The sequence below is a fragment of the Cherax quadricarinatus genome, chromosome 73 (genome assembly GCF_038502225.1).
Source record: "Cherax quadricarinatus isolate ZL_2023a chromosome 73, ASM3850222v1, whole genome shotgun sequence".
Taxonomy (NCBI): domain Eukaryota; kingdom Metazoa; phylum Arthropoda; class Malacostraca; order Decapoda; family Parastacidae; genus Cherax; species Cherax quadricarinatus.
Genome location: NC_091364.1, coordinates 2094166 through 2118944, shown reverse-complemented (window position 1 = coordinate 2118944; position 24779 = coordinate 2094166). Strand labels below are relative to the sequence as shown.

At 41.9% G+C, this 24779-nt stretch overlaps 1 protein-coding gene and 1 long non-coding RNA gene across 5 annotated transcripts in view; one reads left to right on the top strand and one right to left on the bottom strand.

The window, feature by feature from the left end:
* LOC128701103 (uncharacterized) overlaps positions 1-20618 on the bottom strand; it is a 50340-nt gene extending 29722 nt beyond the window's left edge. For 2 of the 4 annotated variants that reach the window (XM_070100525.1, XM_053794657.2), the window contains exons 1-4: positions 19206-19566; positions 7550-7917; positions 4430-4640; positions 93-742 (exon numbers count right to left, since the gene is read on the bottom strand). In XM_070100525.1, coding sequence (XP_069956626.1) covers positions 93-742; positions 4430-4640; positions 7550-7915 — 1227 coding nt within the window. In that variant the 5' untranslated portion in view covers positions 7916-7917; positions 19206-19566. Of the gene's footprint in view, positions 1-92; positions 743-4429; positions 4641-7549; positions 7918-19205; positions 19567-19892 lie in introns of those variants that run through there. The other 2 variants (XM_070100524.1, XM_070100526.1) reach the window with 2 other exon arrangements.
* The window catches only part of LOC138854894 (uncharacterized), a 90041-nt gene that overhangs the window by 3581 nt on the left and 61681 nt on the right, over positions 1-24779 (top strand). The window lies entirely within an intron of this gene.

The window sequence follows — 24779 nt, the reverse complement described above, 5'->3', positions numbered from 1 at the left end:
GTATATACATTGAGATATGCACACTGTGTATATACACTGAGATATACACAACTCTCTGTGTATGTACACTGAAGATGGAGGTCAGTACTTACCTTCAAGAACTGTTTGACACAATATCGACACAAAGGCAGATCCGGGGTGGAGGAATCAAGAAAGCCTTGCTTGGGTTTAATCTCTATACACACGTTCCGAGATTCTAACGTTTTCTCAAATGCTGCTGACGTTGCATCTAGCACACGACTCGTTCCTAGAGCAGATTTCCTAGTGGCTTGGATTCCACCAGTGCTACTAGGACTCTCTGGCTTGGCTGCAGGAGAGCTTCTATGGTTAAGATCATCCCAAGGAAGGGACCCCGGCTTCGAAGACGTATTTGTACTAACCCAGCTTTGAGATTGCCTGAGATTCAAGGGGGCGTTAGATTTTAGAGATTCCGAAGGGGAGACAGGAGGGGGGAGGAGCAATGGCGAAGGAGGCGAAAACGACGATACTAGAGGTAATGCGGTTACTGAAAACTCTATAGTTGGCGATGCAGAGGAAGAAATGTCGGCGATAGCAGACGGGAGTGGCGACGCAGGCAGTGATGACGTTGATAAGGAGGACAACGATGACGGGACGTTTGCAAGCACTGGTGACGACGACGATGCTGGGCACACAGAGTCACGTCGGGAGATAAAGATGCTGGCAGCATCAGGACAGATACAAGCAACACCGTGTGTGTTGATCTCCTTGTGTTGTCGGTGACCTGAAACAACAAGAAATAATCTATACATTTGTACAGCGCTTATCTTGGCTGATTTAATTACTGTTGCCTGTTATATACTGTACATTGTACACTGTATGTTCTATATTGCATATCGTATATTGTGAATTGTGATATCGTGTTCCAGAAATGAATCCTGTTGATGGTGATTGATTTCTCGCCGAAAGGTTGATTATATTCTACCGTGTCAATAAATGCCTTATGACAGTGCAAGTTAAAGCCTGGTTTAGAAAAAACACGTAAGCAAACACTAGGACATATTCATCAGAAAACGTTTCGGTCCTTGGATCTTGATCACTTCTAACATACAGAGGTTAAAATGGGAGTATATATGGACGTCAAGTTTTACAAATTATACTAGAATAAAGCCGTTGTTATAGTAATATAGTTAGAAGCCCGAGTGGATCTATAACTCACTATGATAACGTGAACGTAGATAAGCACATTTATGGAGCAAATTGCAATGTTAACACTGATGGTGTAGTAGCCAGACTTAGACTTGGTTACAAGTACTTCTGACAGTCTGACAGACACACAGACTGACTGATGGTGTAGTAGCCAGACTTAGACTTGGTTACAAGTACTTCTGACAGTCTGACAGACACACAGACTGACTGATGGTGTAGTAGCCAGACTTAGACTTGGTTACAAGTACTTCTGACAGTTTGACAGACACACAGACTGACTGATGGTGTAGTAGCCAGGCTTAGACTTGGTTACAAGTACTTCTGACAGTCTGACAGACACACAGACTGACTGATGGTGTAGTACCCAGACTTAGACTTGGTTACAAGTACTTCTGACAGTCTGACAGACACACAGACTGACTGATGGTGTAGTAGCCAGACTTAGACTTGGTTACAAGTACTTCTGACAGTTTGACAGACACACAGACTGACTGATGGTGTAGTAGCCAGGCTTAGACTTGGTTACAAGTACTTCTGACAGTCTGACAGACACACAGACTGACTGATGGTGTAGTACCCAGACTTAGACTTGGTTACAAGTACTTCTGACAGTCTGACAGACACACAGACTGACTGATGGTGTAGTAGCCAGACTTAGACTTGGTTACAAGTACTTCTGACAGTTTGATAGACACACAGACTGACTGATGGTGTAGTAGCCAGACTTAGACTTGGTTACAAGTACTTCTGACAGTTTGACAGACACACAGACTGACTGATGGTGTAGTAGCCAGGCTTAGACTTGGTTACAAGTACTTCTGACAGTCTGACAGACACACAGACTGACTGATGGTGTAGTAGCCAGACTTAGACTTGGTTACAAGTACTTCTGACAGTTTGACAGACACACAGACTGACTGATGGTGTAGTAGCCAGGCTTAGACTTGGTTACAAGTACTTCTGACAGTCTGACAGACACACAGACTGACTGATGGTGTAGTACCCAGACTTAGACTTGGTTACAAGTACTTCTGACAGTCTGACAGACACACAGACTGACTGATGGTGTAGTAGCCAGACTTAGACTTGGTTACAAGTACTTCTGACAGTTTGATAGACACAAAGACTGACTGATGGTGTAGTAGCCAGACTTAGACTTGGTTACAAGTACTTCTGACAGTTTGACAGACACACAGACTGACTGATGGTGTAGTAGCCAGGCTTAGACTTGGTTACAAGTACTTCTGACAGTCTGACAGACACACAGACTGACTGATGGTGTAGTAGCCAGACTTAGACTTGGTTACAAGTACTTCTGACAGTTTGACAGACACACAGACTGACTGATGGTGTAGTAGCCAGGCTTACACTTGGTTACAAGTACTTCTGACAGTTTGGCAGACACACAGACTGACTGATGGTGTAGTAGCCAGACTTAGACTTGGTTACCAGCACTTGTGGTAGTTTGACATAAACACAGACTGGTACTGTAGTAGCCAGACTTAGACTTGGTTACAAGTACTTCTGACAGTTTGGCAGACACACAGACTGACTGATGGTGTAGTAGCCAGACTTAGACTTGGTTACAAGTACTTCTGACAGTTTGACAGACACACAGACTGACTGATGGTGTAGTAGCCAGACTTAGACTTGGTTACCAGCACTTGTGGTAGTTTGACATAAACACAGACTGGTACTGTAGTAGCCAGACTTAGACTTGGTTACCAGCACTTGTGGTAGTTTGACATAAACACAGACTGGTACTGTAGTAGCCAGACTTAGACTTGGTTACAAGTACTTCTGACAATTTGACAGACACACAGACTGACTGATGGCGTAGTAGCCAGACTTAGACTTGGTTACAAGTACTTCTGACAGTTTGACAGACACACAGACTGACTGATGGTGTAGTAGCCAGGCTTAGACTTGGTTACAAGTACTTCTGACAGTTTGACAGACACACAGACTGACTGATGTTGTAGTAGCCAGACTTAGACTTGGTTACCAGCACTTGTGGTAGTTTGACATAAACACAGACTGGTACTGTAGTAGCCAGACTTAGACTTGGTTACCAGCACTTGTGGTAGTTTGACATAAACACAGACTGGTACTGTAGTAGCCAGACTTAGACTTGGTTACCAGCACTTGTGGTAGTTTGACATAAACACAGACTGGTACTGATGGTGTAGTAGCCAGGCTTAGACTTGGTTACAAGTACTTCTGACAGCTTGACAGACACACAGACTGACTGATGTTGTAGTAGCCAGGCTTAGACTTGGTTACAAGTACATCTGACAGTTTGACAGACACACAGACTGACTGATGGTGTAGTAGCCAGGCTTAGACTTGGTTACAAGTACTTCTGACAGTTTGACAGACACACAGACTGACTGATGGTGTAGTAGCCAGGCTTAGACTTGGTTACAAGTACTTCTGACAGTTTGACAGACACACAGACTGACTGATGGTGTAGTAGCCAGACTTAGACTTGGTTACAAGTACTTCTGACAGTTTGACAGACACACAGACTGACTGATGGTGTAGTAGCCAGACTTAGACTTGGTTACAAGTACTTCTGACAGTTTGACAGACACACAGACTGACTGATGGTGTAGTAGCCAGGCTTAGACTTGGTTACAAGTACTTCTGACAGTTTGATAGACACACAGACTGACTGATGGTGTAGTAGCCAGGCTGAGACTTGGTTACAAGTACTTCTGACAGTTTGACAGACACACAGACTGACTGATGGTATAGTAGCCAGACTTAGACTTGGTTACAAGTACTTCTGACAGTTTGACAGACACAAAGACTGACTGATGGTGTAGTAGCCAGACTTAGACTTGGTTACAAGTACTTCTGACAGTTTGACAGACACACAGACTGACTGATGGTGTAGTGGCCAGGCTTAGACTTGGTTACAAGTACTTCTGACAGTTTGACAGACACACAGACTGACTGATGGTGTAGTAGCCAGACTTAGACTTGGTTACAAGTACTTCTGACAGTTTGACAGACACACAGACTGAGTGATGATGTAGTAGCCAGACTTAGACTTGGTTACAAGTACTTCTGACAGTTTGACAGACACACAGACTGAGTGATGATGTAGTAGTCAGATTCAGTCTTGGTTACAAGTCTAAGCCAATTCTGTATTATTATTAGTATTAGTAGTAGTAGTAGTAGTAGTAGTAGTAGTAGTAGTAGTAGTAGTAGTAGTAGTAGTAATAGTAGGTAAATTATTAAGGTTTATTTCACTCACCTTGTCTCCTGGGCTCAACTGTGAGCTTAAGATCAGCCAGGGTGTCTGGATCTAGGATCACGAGACAAGATTCATCGGTCAACAAGGGTCCCAGGATGCGTCTGGCCACGTTGTGTAGGAAGGTCAGGTCTCGGGCCGCACGGACCACCAGCTCCTTTCGACTCGTTACACTCCCCCCAACCGTAGTCTTACGAAGTCTTAAGACCTGACCCTGGTGGTTGAGGAAAAGCCTTACTTTTGGGCCGTGGTAGTGAAGGAAAGTCTTAATATTCAACCCAGTTGGTGAGGGAAAAAGTCTTAATGGTTGATGCAGTATAGAAACCTGGCGGTACAGAAGTTGTAATGCCTCGCGTTAATACACTTAAATACCTCGCAGAATATACCGTAATACCTAGCGTATTACACTTGCTATGTTTCACTTTACACCGATTTTCGCTATCACCTCACCGTTACTCTGCATACATACTGCCTATCAGGTTTCGCTCACTGTGTGAGCGAAACTTCGTCAATAATCAATTCCATATAATTGTATTTGTAAGTAAAAGACATTTATACACTGACTGAAGCATTTAATGTTGGAACGTTTTACTGAATAAACGTACACTGTACGTTTATTCAAGCACCCTAATTACCAGGAAAGTTTGGAGTCCCTTGACCTGTACTCACTAGAACGCAGGCGAGAAAGATACATCATAATTTACACGTGAAAAATCCTAGAGGGACTGGTTCCAAATCTGCACACTGAAATCACTCCCTACAAAAGCAAAAGACTCGGCAGACAGTGCAACATACAGACCCCCCCCCCTAGTGAAAAGCAGAGGTGAGTACATTAAGAGAAAACACAATGAGTGTAAGTGGCCCAAGACTGTTAAACATCTTCCCGTTATGCATAAGGAGGATTACCAACAGAACCCTAGGGGTTTCAAGAAGGAAGTGGATAGGTTCCTAAAGTCAATTCTTGACCTACCTGTACGATGGACTGCTACCAGCAATAACAGCCTGGTTGCAACTAATGTGACACTTTATTGTGGCAACGTTTCGCTCTCCAGGAGCTTTGTCACAGCTTCTGGAGAGCGAAACGTTGCCACAATAAAATGTCACATTAGTTGCGCTTGTGTCCTTTTACTTTACATATTGTCGGTAATTCTACCAACTTTATTACAACAGCCTGGTTGATCAGGCCCTGAGCCACCAGGAAGCTTGATGTGCGACAGGGCAGCGCCCGGTACTACTACACTAGTTAAACAGCTCTAGCTATTGCAATACTAGTTATACTAAGCGCATTCCTGTCTCGTACAAGTATTTATCACCACTAGTACTACTAGCACACTACTAGTATTACTGCTATCACACTATTACCACTACTAGTACTACTTCCCTAATAAGCTATCTGAAATCTTGAGATCACATTAGCATACTGCATCACGATGATAATGAACTCTGGGATATGACTGCAATTCACGGAATGATTCTGTATCATCCGATATAACTTCAGTGGCGGACCTATATATTTGGGGCCCTGAAGCTTGAACCGTTATGGGGGGCCCTTCGCAACCCCTTCTCATACAGTAGACCCAAAATTTTTAAGCAATGTGGACTAAAGTGACTTCTGGGCACCTCAGGGATTAGGGCCCTGAAGTTTACGCTTCATTAGTTTCATAACAGATCCGTCCCTGGATTACATTCTGCCCAATGGGAGGCTGATAAAGAATTACTTTGACCCCGTGGCCTTCATGTGGGTTATCCTAGATAATTTACATTATGTGTGATAATTATCCTTGTGTTAATCTGTTCCTAAATGAACTTTGAGGACAGTTATGTTGCTCACACCTCTGTAACACAATTGTCATCAAAGATTTGTTAAGTTAAACCAAGAATTAAGGAAAGATCCTGGACTTCACCTTACGAAGCAAAGCAAATGTTGTAGTAATTATGGACAAGGTTGATTGTAGTGGAAAAACGAACATGTTATTAGAAGACGGGGTAACTTACGTGGCTCTTAAGATAGACTAGCCACTCAGGCAACGCCTGAGAACCAGGTTCAGTGAAGCTGGAGTAAGTGTAGCAAGCTTGGACAACAGTGATGGTGTCTTTCAACAGAGGTCAGTGGAACTTAGTGACCTTCAGATGTTGTTAAGTCATGTGTTGGAAGGTCGTCAACGGTTTTAGTAAGAGGGGAGAGAGGGGGGGGAGAGAGGGAGGGAGAGAGAGAGAGGAAGGGAAGGAGGCAGAGATGGGCGAATGAAGGGAAATTAGTGAATGAGGGAGTGCATGGGAAGGAGGGAGGGAGGGAAGGGAGATAGGGAGAAAGGAATGAGGAAAGGAGATGACCAGAGATGGGCGAATGAGGGGAAAAGAGTGAATGATGGAATGAGGGGGTGAAGGAAGGAATAAGGTATACCAGGAGGGTGTTCCAGGGGTCAACGCCCCCGCGGCCTGGCACATGTCCAGGCCGCGGGATGGAGGGAAGTGCTACAGAGATGTAGTAAGCTGAGTAAGGAAGGAAAGTGATGGAAAGAGGAAGGAATACTGTCATATACAAATCTAACATGAGAATGTGATTGGATGTGATCATAACATACAAAATACTCCACGGTACCAGTATGTTAGCAATACTCTGGGCTCGACTGTACTAAGACAAGCTAGGACAAATGGAAATTATTATTATTATTATTATTATTATTATTATTATTATTATTATTATTATTATTGTTGTTATCAAAAAGAGGCGCTAAACCTACAAGGGCCATATAGCACAGCAGGGCAAGGGTGCAGGGGTACTGGGTAGCAAGAGGGAGGGGGATGATTATTAGGTCATGGAGTGCAGTGGAGCAGTGGAGATTGCAGGGGTAGAGGGTAGCAAGATACTGAGGTAGAAAGGGCTGTGAGACAAATGGAAACTAACAGCACAGATAAATGAAAACAAAACTCTTGCAATGGATGGAACGGGGAGTAAACCATGACAGAAAAGCTTAAGCTGGCCCGGGAACTGTAATTCAGTCCCTCCCTGCAAAATCAACTTGGAAATGACTAGCTTAGAACAGTGACTTGAACCTACCTAGCATGGGCCAGTAGGCCTGCTGCAGTATTCTATATGTTCTTAACAGCAAGGATACTCACCGATCTGAGTACTCTCAAGACGACATGGTCAGCTCCCTCTCCACGGTAAGTCAGGTCAGATGGGGTTACCCTCAGCATGGGCGGGTCACACTTCACCTCAGTCGGGGTCACCCTTAACTCGGACGAAGCACATCTCACCTCAGTCAAGGTCACCTTTCGCAAGGGCAGCTCACACTTCAGGTTAACAGGGGTCACCCTTGGCACTGTCGGGTCGCACCCCTTGCTTGACCTCTCTGCAGGAGTGCCATCTAGAGCCAGGGTGTGAGGACGTGGCACTACCTGGAGTTCCGGGCAGGTGTCACGGCTAGTGAGGGGGCGGTGGGGGGTGCCATTGACCACTGACACTGGTGGGGCTGCCATCAACATCTCTGGTGGGTGCAGGGAACCCATTATAGCCCTAATCCCACATGGGTTACACAGCAAAACTACCAACTCATGCACCAGAGACATTAAATGAACTCTATCACTCATCGACAGGATAGTGGAACACAATCCCAGGTCAATAGCACTAACCAATACCAAAAAAACTGTTTAAACTAGCTGATACTTCCTAATAACACACGCAGTGATTTATGCATCATCAGTGACACAAATACATCACTCTTCCCCTGAGTGTAAGCAGTGCCATCTATCAGTGCAGTAATCTATCACGTCATAACAAAAAATAAAAGCTTTCAACGCAGTTAAGAATGACCAGCCAATAATTTAGATGACTCTGTGAAAGTTCAAGATTACCATTGATAATAATAATATGTTGATAAATTAGACACATGTGGAACTCTTGGGTATCTTTATTGAGGAAACGTTTCGCCACACCAAGAGTTGCACATGTGTCTAATTTATCAACATGTCGGTTCTCTGAACCATTCATCTACAAATAATAATATGTATTTTTTTTTTTATTCGCCGGTATTCTCCCGGCCCGGGTTTTTTCCAAGTAGTGGTGACCCGGCCTTGGCTCCCTATCTGGGGAGGGTCTCGAGACGTAAGTCTCCCATGGGAGGCGGTACAAGTACCCCCTCATCTTTGGGACCAAGTGTCCCCAGGCCTAGCCACATTCCCCGCCCTCACGGGGCTTGTAGGGAGAAGCTAGGCCTCTGGTCTGCCATCTGCCCCGCCCAAAAGGGGCTCGTGGGGATGGCAGTCTTATGAGCTGCAGATGGTAGCAAACTCAGGCCTTCTATAAATATATAATAATACCTGGAGTTTACCTGGAGAGAGTTCCGGGGGTCAACGCCCCCGCGGCCCGGTCTGTGACCAGGCCTCCTGGTGGATCAGAGCCTGATCAACCAGACTGTTGCTGCTGGCTGCACGCAAACCAACGTACGAGCCACAGCCCGGCTGATCCGGAACTGACTTTAGGTGCTTGTCCAGTGCCAGCTTGAAGACTGCCAGGGGTCTGTTGGTAATCCCCCTTATGTATGCTGGGAGGCAGTTGAACAGTCTCGGGCCCCTGACACTTATTGTATGGTCTCTTAACGTGCTAGTGACACCCCTGCTTTTCATTGGGGGGATGTTGCATCGTCTGCCAAGTCTTTTGCTTTCGTAGTGAGTGATTTTCGTGTGCAAGTTCGGTACTAGTCCCTCTAGGATTTTCCAGTTGTATATAATCATGTATCTCTCCCGCCTGCGTTCCAGGGAATACAGGTTCAGGAACCTCAAGCGCTCCCAGTAATTGATGAGTTTTATCTCCGTTATGCGCGCCGTGAAGGTTCTCTGTACATTTTCTAGGTCAGCAATTTCACCTGCCTTGAAAGGTGCTGTTAGTGTGCAGCAATATTCCAGCCTAGATAGAACAAGTGACCTGAAGAGTGTCATCATGGGCTTGGCCTCCCTAGTTTTGAAGGTTCTCATTATCCATCCTGTCATTTTTCTAGCAGATGCGATTTATACAATGTATAAAGCTGCAGTATAACCTCTGGACTTCTGTTGCTTACACTTCTTGATATAAATCCCAATAATCTATTTGCCTTATTACGTACGCTTAGGCATTGCTGTCTTGGTTTAAGGTTGCTGCTGACCATAACCCCCAAGTCCTTTTCGCAATCTGTATGGCTAAATTCTACATTATTTAACTTATAAGTGCTAGAGCTATGGACACTCCCGAGCTTCAGAACCTTGCATTTATCTACATTGAACTGCATCTGCCACTTTTCTGACCAAGAATAGAGTTTGTCTAAATCCTCCTGAAGTTCCCTAACATCTACGTTTGAATCAATTATCCTACCTATCTTTGTGTCATCGGCGAATTTGCTCATATCACTAGTAATACCCTCATCAAGGTCATTGATATATATTATAAACAACAACGGGCCTAAGACTGATCCCTGTGGTACGCCACTTGTTACAGATCCCCACTAGGATTTAACCCCATTTAAGCATACTCTCTGCTTCCTATTTGTGAGCCATGACTCGATCCATGACAGCACTTTTCCCCCAATGCCATGAGCTGCCACTTTTTTTTAACAGTCTCTGGTGCGGTACTTATCAAAAGTCTTACTAAAATCTAAATAAACAATGTCGAATTCTTTATCATGATCAACGGCCTCAAAAGCTTTACTGAAGAAGGTTAATAAATTAGTTAGGCAGGAACGGCCTCTCGTGAATCCATGCTGAGTATCATTAATCAAGCTATGCTTATCCAGATGGCTTCTTGTAATATCAGCTATAACTGACTAGTAATTTGCCTACAATTGAGGTTAGGCTTATTGGGCGGTAATTTGACGGTAAGGACTTGTCCCCTGTTTTAAAAATAGGAATTACGTTAGCCATCTTCCACATATCAGACACTACACCTGTTTGAAGAGAAATATTAAAAATATTAGTCAATGGTTCACAAAGTTCCATTTTACACTCTTTAAGAACCCTAGAAAAAAGTTCATCAGGGCCCGGGGATTTATTTTGCTTCAGTCGGTCTATCTGTTTGATAGCCATTTCGCTAGTGACTGTGATATTGCTTAATTTATCGTCATGTCCATTATAAAAAATTATTACTGGGATATTGTTAGTGTCTTCCTGAGTGAAAACTTAGAAAATAATTATTTAGAATAGAGCACATTTCATTCTCCTTGTCAGTAAGATGCCCATAGTTATCTTTAAGGGGACCTATCTTATCTCTAACTTTTGTTCTATAAACCTGGAAAAAACTTTTCGGGTTAGTTTTTGAATCCCTAGCAACTTTAATTTCATAGTCCCTTTTAGCTTTTCTTATCCCCTCTTAATGTCCCTCTTAATGTCAATATAATGATTCATATGATGACCCTCACCTCTTTTGATGCTCCAATAAATTCTTTTTTTTCCTAAAAGATATTTGAGCCTATTATTCATCCATTTTGGGTCATTTCTATTCGATCTAATTTCTTTATACGGGATGAATGTTCTCTGGGCAGCATGTATAGTGTTTAGAAAACTCTCATACTGATAGCTCTCTTCGTTACCCCAGTCAACAGATAAGTGCTCTCTAAGCTCATGGTAATTTACTAAGCGAAAATCTGGGACTGTTACTGAGTTATCCCTAATATCATACTTCCATTCAATGCTAAAGGTAATTGATTTGTGGTCACTTGTGCCAAGTTCCTCTGAAATTTCTAAATTATTAACAAGTGATTCCCTGTTTGCCAGAACCAGGTCAAGCAGGTTATTACCCCTTGTAGGTTCTGTCACAAACTGCTTCAAAAAAAAATCCTGAACTACTTCTAAAAAGTCATTAGATTCTAAATTCCCTGTCAAAAAATTCCAATCTAACTAAAGTTAAAGTCTCCTAGAATTGCAACGTTATCGTACCTTGTGGCCTTAACAATTTCCTCCCACAGTAGTCTTCCTTGGTCTTTATCTAAGTTTGGGGGACGGTATATCACTCCTAAAATAAATTTTTCATGCCCCTCTGAAAATTCTACCCAAACAGACTCAGTATGTGTTTCGGACTATATACCAGTTTTTACGCAACAATTTAAACGATCTCCGACATAGAGTGCCACCCCACCCCCCCTTTCCAATATTTCTGTCTACTTGGAACAATTTAAAACCTTGAATGTGAGATTCAGCAGACATGTCCCTATTTTTCATATTAAACCACATCTCAGTTATGGCAAAAACATCAGTGTTACCCGCACTTGCAACTCATCTCAATTCGTCCATCTTATTTCTCGCACTACGACTGTTAGTATAATATATTTTCAGAAACCCTCCCTTCTCTTTTTTCTTCCTGCTGATTTCTGTTCCTCCACTAAGCCTGCTACTCTCCTTATCACCTAATGCCATTGGCTTTCCTATGTTCACCAATAATTCTTCCTCATTCTTCCTATAACTGGTTTCCTTAAAACTCACACTGTCCCTACACTCAGAATACATTGATTTTCCACGAAAACCCATACCACTATCTATTTCTACTTTAAAGACCTAACAGCTCCCTCCACTGCGTTGGCCAGTGCTCCCACCCCAAACCTAGGTAAGTGAACCCCATCCCTGGCATACATGTTATTTCTGCAAAAGAAGAGGTCCCAGTTGTCTATGAATGTCACTGCATTTTCCTTACAGTGTTTGTCCAGCCAGCAGTTGACACCAATTGCCCTGGACAACCATTCATTTCCAACTCCTCTCCTGGGCAAAATGCCACGTGAAGCCTTAACCTACAGGACCACCCAATCCTACAAGAACCAAGCACCCAGCCAATCTAGGTGTGTTACTCTTGGTCCGAGGGCATACGGAGATGTGGGAGTTTTCAAGCTAATTTCATTCTCATCCCTGTTTGGTGTACTAGCCTAAGAGCAGCATGCATATATATATATATATATATATATATATATATATATATATATATATATATATATATATATATATATATATATATATATATATATATATATATATATATAAACATATATATATATATATATATATATATATATATATATATATATATATATATATATATATATATATATATATATATATATATATATATATATATATATATATATATATATATATATATATATATATATATATATTATTGTAACCATGAACGAGTGGTATTGATCAATAACAACACTGCGCTAGCAGAACAACCACTGTAAAAGAATAGTGAAATTCCAAGCACTTTCGTGACTTCTCACATTATCAAGGTGTAATAAGATCACAGTAAACAGGATATCACAATATGCAAAATAACCACAGTAAAAAAAAATAGTGAATGTTTAAGAGGTTTCTCGATTACTCGCATTATCAAGGAACTGCAAAAATAGTGGGACAGCAGAAGGCTTTTAATTCAGATATATGACCTCATATATGACATCACACCTTACTCTGCATGCTGAGAGTGGGGGTTTAATGAAGATTTGGTCAGGTCACATATCAAGTACAATTTATGAGTGACATGTCAGGCATAGCTTAAATTCCTCACAAATTCTATTAATCATAAATGAATCTAATTTACATGACCCTGAACTAATGTTCAAACTAAAATCAATACTATTTTTTTTAAGAAACTTGATTAGTTTATATTCCAACCATGGATCTACTTAATACAACTTGACTGGCCTTTTGAAAATCAATTGGATGATTAAAATCTCTTGCATGAATAAACAGAACATTAAACTTCTATTTAGTTCTAACGCTATATTTATGTTGCTGTAATCTTAGTACAAGGCTTTTTCCAGTCTGACCGTAATAGGCTGTGTCCAAGATTCCCTGTCCAGTACTTGTTGGTGCAGTGACATGTGTAGAAAGACGACTACCTAACTTGACGACAGATTTCAGTGTTGACTACCTGAATTATCAGAATATTGCTTCCCTCGGCCTGGTTGATCTGGTTCTTCTTACAGGAACTAGTCCAGTTTCCAACAAGATCTTTACCTATGTTTCTGCAATATTTCTTATATCCACTCGTAAGTCTGAAAAGGCGATAGTGACAATACTCTGTGCGGGGAAGAGTGCCCAGCATGCTAACACGTACCCGGAGTGAATGGTAACACAAGAAACGTTTATCAGATGCAAATGATTTTACATTCATACAGTTTAAATGGATCGCATTAGAGGCTGATGTGAAAAAGTTATCTTCCCGTTTCTTTTATAACTTCCGCCTCCAAGAACATTTACCCTAGCAGATTATACTCGGATAATGTATCGTATGTCATTATTGTTAGCATATTTGTTAGGGAAAAAAATCCTCTGAGGGTCTTAAATCATATGATGACTCTCTCATACATCCTTCTCAATAGCCTCTTCAAATTAATTTGGGATAAATATTTAACGTTAACAAAGTTTACAAAATATTCTTAAATGAGAATCAATAGATGTATCTGCACAATCATCGTGCTCGTTCGGAGGAACTCCACTACATAACTTACCTAGATTGGTTAGCTCAAAATTTCTCTTACGTAATAGAGTAACAGTAAGAATGAGACATCAGGGTGGGAGAGAATAACGTTTGGGGTCCCGCACCGTTCAGCACTTAGGCACCTACTATAGCAGTTGCCAAATAATTATACCTCATAAATAAATAAATGGTTTGTCAGAATAATTATTGATAAGAAACGACAATATGTTAAGTAAATGAATAAATGTGCAACTAATACGTTTACTGTGAAATAAATCACTCTGTCTGACTTTTTTGGGTTATCCTAGGTTCTCTACACATATGCTGCTATGTATGATAATTCTATGTAACTGTATTTGTGTATACCTGAATAAACTTACTTACTTACTTACTTACTTATAACAGGTGGGGTGTAAACCCATGGCAAGCGAATCCTAAAACTCACAGCTCTGTGTTAACCACTGGGCCAATTGGCTCTAATAAGATTCATTTAACTATGAATATATCTATACACCATATGGGATTCATCTGTAGAAACCTGCAGTTACCACAACTGCAGGTTTCTACAGATGAATCCCATACCAGCGTGGCCGTGGCGTATTCTAGTTGAAACCCCCTCAAAGCCAACATCATGACTCACTGTGGCTAAGTTTCATTCACTATGAGCTTTTAAGCCTATACCAGGAAGACTAGAATATTGTGCATCTGTCTGTTTGCCAACGATTTAAAATTAATGAAGGATAAGATTAGGAGATGACAGACATAGGCATGGAGAAGCCCTGAACAATCTCCATACACAGACCAACAAGCGGCTGCTAGAGTTCAATCCAAAGAGATGCAAGATAATGCAGATTGGAGAGATAAGACGGGGAAATGTATAGCTTACAAAGCAAGAGCAGCAAATATAAGTAAAACACAAGGATCTGAGAGAGAGCATCACACCAAAACACATCTCAGTAAACATATACCATATACTGACCTAACTTCAGACGTTGATTTTTTTATGACACGTATGATATACCTTTAATGGGTTTCGGGAGTTTTCCTACTCTTACATATAATAATAATAATAATAATAATAATAATAATAATAATAATAATAATAATAATAATAATAAACAATAATAATAAAAAATAATAAACCATAATAATAAATAATAATAATAATAAACCATAATAATTATTAATAATAATAAATAATAATAATAATCAGAATTAATAATAATCAACAATAACCAATAATAATAATAATAATAATGAAACCAGTAATGATTATGGATGGCCATGAGGCTTTGTGCTAAAACACGGACACATGTCACAATATATTAGATAAATATACAATTTTTAACGCCGACTGTCGCCCACCAAGGTTCGGTGACCCCCCCCCCGAAAAAAAATCTTGCAGTAAGAGAAACAACAAGAAACTGACGTCTTACAGGAGTAGGCTGACGTCTTACAAGAACAAGCAGACGTCTTGCAAGAGCAGGCTGACGTCTTACAAAACGATGCTAACGCCTTATAAGAGCAGGCTGGCATCTTACAAGCGTCTTGAGACAACGCTGACGTTCACACATGTCAGCAAATTTAAAAGATAAACACATGGAGTGGAACCACAGTCGATGGCCTCCACTCCAAACCAACAGATACAGATACTAATGCCGGAAAAAAGTCCTTCCCCCCCAGTACCAACAATACCACCAGTCCGATGACATTCTTCTTTGCAAATATACAGGGTCTAAAGCCAGCAACGAACAACAAAATACTTTTCATCCGTGGACTGCTTGCAGAGGCAAATGCAATGTTCGCGGCTTTCACAGAGACCCACATAAAGGATCACTTGGACAACGAAATATGGATCCCAGGTTACAACCTATACAGATGCAACAGAGTGAACAGGCAAAAGGGGATATTGGCCTGTACATCGCAGAGTCACTTGTTTGCACAGAACTGCTTAATGCCTCAAATGATGTAGTGGAAGTTTTAGCAGTAAAGATCGAGAACCAAAACCTAGTCATTGTGGTAGTCTACAAGCCTCCGAATGCAACGTCCCAGCAATTCCAGGAACAGCTGTTAAAAATTGACCACTGTCTGGAAAATCTGCCAGCTCCTGCCCTCAACATCTTGCTCCTGGGGGATTTCAACTTAAGGCACCTAAAATGGAGGAATATAGCAAATAATGTTGTTGCAGTGATAACACCAGGAGGCAGCTCTGACGAGAACTCACACACACACGAGCTTTTAAATCTCTGCACAAAATTCAATTTAAACCAGCAAATAATAGAGCCTACTAGACTGGAGAATACACTAGACCTCATCTTCACTAACAATGATGATCGGATACGAAATGTCACCATATCAAAAACAATATACTCAGATCACAACATAATCGAGGTTCAGACATGTATGTGGGGAGCCCCAGACCGACATAATGAGATTAGTCACGAGGAAGCATTCACCAAATTCAACTTCAATAACTAAAACATAAAGTGGGACCAAGTAAACCAAGTTCTAACCGATATAAGCTGGGAAGATATACTAAGCAACACAGACCCCAACTTATGCCTAGAACAGATTAACTCGGTGGCACTCGATGTATGCACAAGGCTTATTCCTCTAAGAAAAAGGAGGAGTAGATGTAAAATAGAAAGAGACAGGCGCTCCCTTTACAGGCGACGGAAAAGAATAACAGAGCGGCTAAAAGAGGCCAATATATCTGAAATGCGTAGGGAGTCACTGGTCAGAGAAATAGCAAACATCAAACTTAAGAAGCTAAAGGAATCTTATAGGAGTCAGGAATCGCGGGAAGAACTAAAAGCCATAAATGAAATCGAAAGAAACCCAAAGTATTTATTTTCCTATGCCAAATCAAAGTCGAGAACAACGTCCAGTATTGGGCCCCTACTTAAACAAGATGGGTCCTACACAGATGACAACAAGGAAATGAGTGAGCTACTCAAGTCCCAGTATGACTCAGTTTTTAGCAAGCCGCTAACCAGACTGAGAATCGAAGATCAAAATGAATTTTTTATGAGCCACAGAATTTGGTTAACACAAGCCTATCTGATGTTATCCTGACGCCATATGACTTCGAACAGGCGATAAATGACATGCCCATGCACTCTACCCCAGGGCCAGACTCATGGAACTCCGTGTTCATCAAGAACTGCAAGAAGCCCTTATCACGAGCTTTTACCATCCTAAGGAGAGGAAGCATGGACACGGGGGTCGTCCCACAGTTACTAAAAACAACAGACATAGCCCCACTCCACAAAGGGGGCAGTAAATCAATAGCAAAGAACTACAGACCGATAGCACTAACATCCCATATCATAAAAATCTTGAAAGGGTCCTAAGAAGCAAGATCGCCACCCACCTAGAAACCCATCAGTTACACAACTCAGGGCAACATGGGTTTAGAACAGGTCGCTCCTGTCTGTCTGAACTATTGGATCACTACGACAAGGTCCTAGATGCACTAGAAGACAAAAAGAATGCAGATGTAATATATACAGACTTTGCAAAAGCCTTCGACAAGTGTGACCATGGCGTAATAGAGCACAAAATGCGTGCTAAAGGAATAACAGGAAAAGTTGGTAGATGGATCTATAATTTCCTCACAAACAGAACACAAAGAGTGGTAGTCAACAGAGTAAAGTCTGAGGCGGCTACGGTGAAAAGCTCTGTTCCACAAGGCACAGTACTCGCTCCCATCTTGTTCCTCATCCTCATATCTGACATAGACAAGGATGTCAGCCACAGCACCGTGTCTTCCTTTGCAGATAACACCCGAATCTGCATGACAGTGTCTTCCATTGCAGACACTGCAAGGCTCCAGGCGGACATCAACCAAATCTTTCAGAGGGCTGCAGAAAACAATATGAAGTTCAACGATGAGAAATTTCAATTACTCAGATATGGTAAACACGAGGAAATTAAATCTTCATCAGAGTACAAAACAAATTCTGGCCACAAAATAGAGCGAAACACCAACATCAAAGACCTGGGAGTGATCATGTCGGAGGATCTCACCTTCAAGGACCATAACATTGTATCAATCGCATCTGCTAGAAAAATGACAGGATGGATAATGAGATCCTTCAAAACTAGGGAGGCCAAGCCCATGATGACACTCTTCAGGTCACTTGTTCTATCTAGGCTGGAATATTGCTGCACACTAACAGCACCTTTCAAGGCAGGTGAAATTGCTGACCTAGAAAATGTACAGAGAACCTTCACGGCGCGCATAACGGAGATAAAACACCTCAATTACTGGGAGCGCTTGAGGTTCCTGAACCTGTATTCCCTGGAACGCAGGCTACCTGGAGGTTATTTCGGGGATCAACGCCCCCGCGGCCCGGTCCATGACCAGGCCTCCCGATGGATCAGGGCCTGATCAACTAGGCTGTTACTGCTGGCCGCACGCAGTCCAACGTACGAGCCACAGCCCGGCTGATCCGGCACTGACTTTAGGTATCTGTCCTAAGAGATACATGATTATATACACCTGGAAAATCCTAGAGGGACTAGTACCGAACTTGCACACGAAAATCACTCACTACGAAAGCAAAAGACTTGGCAGACGATGCAACATCCCCCCAATGAAAAGCAGGGGTGTCACTAGCACGTTAAGAGACCATACAATAAGTGTCAGGGGCCCGAGACTGTTCAACTGCCTCCCAGCATACATAAGGGGGATTACCAATAGACCCTCTGATCCACCAGGAGGCCTGGTCACAGACCGGGCCGCGGGGGCGTTGACCCCCGGAACTCTCTCCAGGTAAACTCCAGGTAAACATCCACCATAAACACAACGTCACTGTATCCTGGTAGAGTACAAATTATATTTGTAGTAATAATGCAGTGTGGAGAGAGAGAGAGAGAGAGAGAGAGAGAGAGAGAGAGAGAGAGAGAGAGAGAGAGAGAGAGAGAGAGAGAGAGAGAGAGAGAGAGAGAGAGAGAGAGAGATGCAAATAAACGAGAAACACATGTAATGTGAAATGTGACACAAGAATATCAGAATAAAGAAGGGAGAAAGAAAGGAAGAAAGTAAAAGGAAGAAAGGGAAGAAAAAGCTAGATAGAAGAAGAATTAGAAGAAGAAGAAGAAGAAGAAGAAGAAGAAGAAGAAGAAGAAGAAGAAGAAGAAGAAGAAGAAGAAGAAGAAGAAGAAGAAGAAGAAGAAGAAGAAGAATTAAGATAAGTGCTGATGTCAGTGGTAGAGAGTATCGTACAGCAAAACGGCAGCGGCCAGATAGGATCAATGTCGTGTGTGTGTGGGGAAAAATATTGTTTCTCGATGGTGTATGTGGGGGCCCAGGAGCTGCACCCCTTAACCAAGTACCTGCCGAGGAGGTGAACGCCGAGTTGACGATGTGCCGCCGCCCCTCAGCTCCTCACAGACTCCAGTAGTTAATGAATGGAGGTGGAAAATGGAGTTAGGTCTAGCCTCCCACGCCCTCCCGTCCACCTCACTGATGCCAACAATCTTCAAATTCTCCTCAACCATTGATTCAACTCACTCTCCGGGACCACGGTGATTTATACACACGGTTTAGACACTCGCCGATGCTTACAGCTCACGTTAGCGGTAGTAAATGATTTACAACAACTTAAAATGAGGAAAAATAAGTCGATACGTGAGTGACTTTGGCTGGGTACGACACGTTTGCCAACGTTACATTTACAAATATTTTTATTTTCACTCGTAATTCGTAAATTTGTCAGTTGTATGATTTGCCTTGAAGAACGGTGATTTGTGTAAATTATACACGTGTATACAAAATGTATGAGCATGTATTATTTTCCTCAAAATTGTGGTATATGACAGAATACATGACGTCAGTCTGAGTGACGTCACAGCTGTTGCTATCTTACCCTTGCATAATAAACGCTATTTTATCCATATTACTGCATATCTGATAAGTCAACCACACCTCTACAACAACGAGCGTAGTCTACAGGCTACACGCTATGCAATACAGCGCAAAATGCGCCTCAGGGGAGACAATACAGGCGTATAAAAACGTACCTTAAACCCAGGGTGACGCACTATGGCACTTGTGCCATGGCAGGTGCAGGTGCAGTTGCAGACATCATTGTCTGCCATGATGTCTGCCGGTCTTCCTGTCTCTTATCACACTTGTGGCTTCACTAGATAAAGGTCACTTTGCTACAGTGACGCTGTTAAGTAATTCGGCTGGCAATTGGAGGGCTCGGGTTCGAATCCGGGGCGAGTGGAAGGAACTGGACATGTTTCCTCGCACCTGTTGACTGTTCACCTAGCAGGATGTAGGTACCTGGGTGTTAGTCTCGGTACACCTGTTGCCCCTGTTCACCTAGCAGTTAACAGGTACCTGGGTGTTAGTCTCGGTACACCTGTTGTCCATGTTCACCTAGTAGTAAGTAGGTACCTGGATGTTAGGCGACTGGTGTGGGTGGCATCCTGGGAAAGAGGATGAAACCACCCCCATGGAAAATAAGCCACACACTGCTTGGCCTTCTTGGGTTATCCTGGGTTACTAAGCCCCCCCCCCCCAATAAAATCAGCATTATACCTGCCGTTCAGGGGAGATTTCTCGATGCCAAGGGGCTTTTGATCCAAGGAAGTGTTCTTATCCTCCCCTTGCTAAGATCGAACCCATGCCTCAGGCGCTATATGACCCTAAGGGTTTGGCACTTCTTTCATTAAAAAATCCTCCAATGAATTCCCCAATCTTGTTTGAGAGAGAAAAGGAGAGAGACAGAGAAACAGAGAGTGGCCTGGATGTATCTGTCATTGCAATAGAGCCTTCAACATTGGGGGGAGGTGACCTTACTATCTTCTATACCTCAAGACGGACAGCGCGAATAAACAGACAGCTCCTATACCACAAGACGGGCAGCGGACAGCATCTACACTCTGGCTGTCTCTTCAAGAAATCATCTGCCATCATACCTGGAGTGCAATAATGTTGGTAGAACTACCGACGCAAGTGCAACTAATGTGACATTTTATTGTGACAGTATTTAAGTCTCCGCACTGTCGCTCGATCTTCAGATAGTTCCTGACTATGGAACTGAACTTCTCCAGGCCGAGGGACTGACAACCTCAAATTCTACGACTTTAAGGGTGATGGACTGATTACATCGTCTTCACATCTCTACTGTTCCTGCCTACTTTCTGTATTCGACTGAAGAAGCCTACTGTGTAGGCGAAACGTTTCGGAATAAAGTTGTCTAACTGTTGCATATGTGTCTTACCTAACAACACAAAGAGGAAGGCGTAAGGAGAGGAGGAGTATGAGGTAATCAGTCCCTCAGCCTGGAGTCGATGTGTTCAGTCCATCAATCATTCTACAAGATTGATGGACTGAACACATCGACTCCAGGCTGAGGGACTGATTACCTCATACTCCTCCTCTCCTTACGCCTTCCTCTTTGTATTGGACTGATGAAGCCACTGTGTGGCGAAACGTTTCCTGAATAAAGATTCCCATATGCTGCATAAGTGTCTCAATTTTCAACATTGAATATACATGTAACAGCAGGATATTATGTAAGATGTTTTCAATCTCTACACGTCATGTATTGTCAATAAATGACTGACTTAAATGGCTTTGTTTCACTGTCTTACTTTGCTTAAGAAACTGAATCAAAGATGATGTTTTTTTTACATATGAGTGGGTGTGACTTGGAACTGCCTAACGTGGGCTAGTAGGCCTTCTGCAGTGCTCTTTCTTTCTCATGCTCTTATAATCCATATCACCACGCACACAAGCATCAGAAACGAGTGTTGAAAAAATGACATTTATATACAGTTCAGGACATATATTAGAGAAGGCGTTTCTTCCCTAGTGACTTCTTCAGTCCTAACTGAGAACGAGTATATATAGTGGCATCAGTCTTAATACTGAGATAACTGAGAACGAGTATATATAGTGGCATCAGTCTTAATACTGAGATAACTGAGAACGAGTATATATAGTGGCATCAGTCTTAATACTGAGATAACTGAAAACGAGTATATATAGTGGTAATCTGAAACCAAGACAACAGTGCATAAGTGTTCGCAATAAAGCTAATAGAATCCTTGGCTTCATATCAAGAAGCATAAATAATAGGAGTCCTCAGGTTGTTCTTCAACTCTATACATCCTTGGTTAGGCCTCATTTAGATTATGCTGCACAGTTTTGGTCACCGTATTACAGAATGGATATAAATTCTCTGGAAAATGTACAAAGGAGGATGACAAAGATGATCCCATGTATCAGAAACCTTCCCTATGAGGATAGACTAAGGGCCCTGAAACTGCACTCTCTAGAAAGACGTAGAATTAGGGGGGATATGATTGAGGTGTATAAATGGAAGACAGGAATAAATAAAGGGGATGTAAATAGTGTGCTGAAAATATCTAGCCTAGACAGGACTCGCAGCAATGGTTTTAAGTTGGAAAAATTCAGATTCAGGAAGGATATAGGAAAGTACTGGTTTGGTAATAGAGTTGTGGATGAGTGGAACAAACTCCCAAGTACCGTTATAGAGGCCAGAACGTTGTGTAGCTTTAAAAATAGGTTGGATAAATACATGAGTAGATGTGGGTGGGTGTGAGTTAGACCTGATAGCTTGTGCTAACAGGTCGGTTGCCGTGTTCCTCCCTTAAGTCAATGTGACCTGACCTGACTAGGTTGGGTACATTGGCTTAAGCCGGTAGGAGACTTGGACCTGCCTCGCATGGGCCAGTAGGCCTTCTGCAGTGTTCCTTCGTTCTTATGTTCTTATGTTCTTATCAGTCTTAATACTGAGATAACTGAGAACGAGTATATATAGTGGCATCAGTCTTAATACTGAGATAACTGAGAACGATTATGTATAGTGGCATCAGTCCTAATACTGAATAAAAGTGTATATGGAAATAAGTCACTCTGTCTGACTTTTTTTGGGTTATCCTAGGTTCTCTACACATATGCTGCTATGTATGATAATTCTATGTAACTGTATTTGTGCATACCTGAATAAACTTACTTAGTTACTTGGAAATAAATGGTATAAAATACCGACACAATGGAAATATAAACACATATGCAGTATAATGTGATCCTTTATTGACAACGTTTCGCCCACACAGTGGGCTTTTTCAATTCACAAACAGATCTACCTGGGGTGGAAGGTGGAAAGTGGAAGCTTGGGTAGCTTCCAAGCTACCCAAGATTTTAAACTCTATAACCCCACTCGGTACATCATCAGATGCAGCATTCTCCACCTGACCTCAACATTCTGAACCTGATTATAAATACTCACGTACCTTCCACCCCAGGTAGATCTGTTTGTGACTTGAAAAAAGCCCACTGTGTGGGCGAAACGTTGTCAATAAAGGATCACATACTGCATGTATGTTTATATTACTTACTTACTTACTAAGATAACTGAGAACAAGTATATATAGTGACATCAGTCCTAATACTGAGATAACTGAGAACGAGTATATATAGTGGCATCATAACCATCGATGTTATCCTAGGTAATTTAAACTATATATGATACTTGTGCTTATGTGTACCTATGCCTCAATAAACTTATAAACTCGACACAAAGTAAATCTATACAGACGTCTCACATATTATCAACTAAATGGATCCTCTGTAAAATCAACAGTATGAATTCCAAATTTCAGTGAAAAACTGGGATGGAGACTACCCAAATGTGCGTTTACAATTACTGCTGGACTGTATTGGCTATATTAATGATGTGAATAAAAGTAGCTTCATTGCTGCGTAATTGTTGAGTTGGAGGTTAAATTAGGCTGCTCTTTCATAGAACACGAATGACAGAAAGGGTAAACTAAGGTAGTTCTCAAATAACAGGTGAAATATAGACGTGAGAGAGAGAGAAAGAAGAGGACGAAGAAGACAAAGAAGAAGAACGCGAAGAAGAAGAACACGAAGAACACGAAGAAGAAGAACACGAAGAAGAACACGAAGAAGAAGAATACGAAGAAGAACACGAAGAAGAACACGAAGAACACGAAGAAGAAGAACACGAAGAAGAACACGAAGAAGAAGAATACGAAGAAGAAGACGAAGAAGAAGAACACGAAGAACGCGAAGAAGAACACGAAGAAGAACGTGAAGAAGAACAGGAAGAAGTTCTTGGAAAGTCAATCGCCGAAGCATGTTTACTTTGTCTCGTTTGTTCTCCTCCAGGATTTCGGGAACATCTAGATGTGTACAGACAGGAAATACGTCTGTCTTGCGCTCAGCAGACGGAGGATCGAGCTTCCATCATGTTTGACACTAAGTGTATATATTTGTGTGGTTTAGAAAGACACGTAAGCAAACACTATAACATATTTATTAGAAAACGTTTCGGTCCTGGGACCTTGATCAAGGTCCCAGGACCGTAACGTTTTATAATAAATATGTTACAGTGTTTGCTTACGTGTCTTTCTAACCCAACTTGTCGGTATTTATTACCAAGGTTTATACCATATATTTGTGTATACACCTGCTGCCCCTGTTCACCTAGCAGTAAGCAGGCACTTGGATGTTAGTTGACTATTGTGGGTCGCATCCTGGGGGAGAAGATTAGAGGAACCCCAGTGGAATTAAGTCAAAACAGTTTCAAATGAAGCAAAGACTTTCTTGGGTTACCCTGGCTTGCTAACCCTCCTGTCTGTCTATCTATCTATCTAACTCCTGGTTAATAATCTGTACAAAACTTATTTTGCATCGCGTTTCACTGGTAAGTTTATTTAGGCACAGGTACACATAAGCACAATTATCACACATAGTGTAAATTACCTAGCATAACCCAAAAAAAAGGTAAAGTGATTTATTTCGACTGGAGTCCAGGTGAATTTCCTGGTGAGGGAGATGTTATACTGTTGAGCGACGGGTTATATAATAACTTCACTGCTGAAGAAGTAAACCTGAAGGCTCTC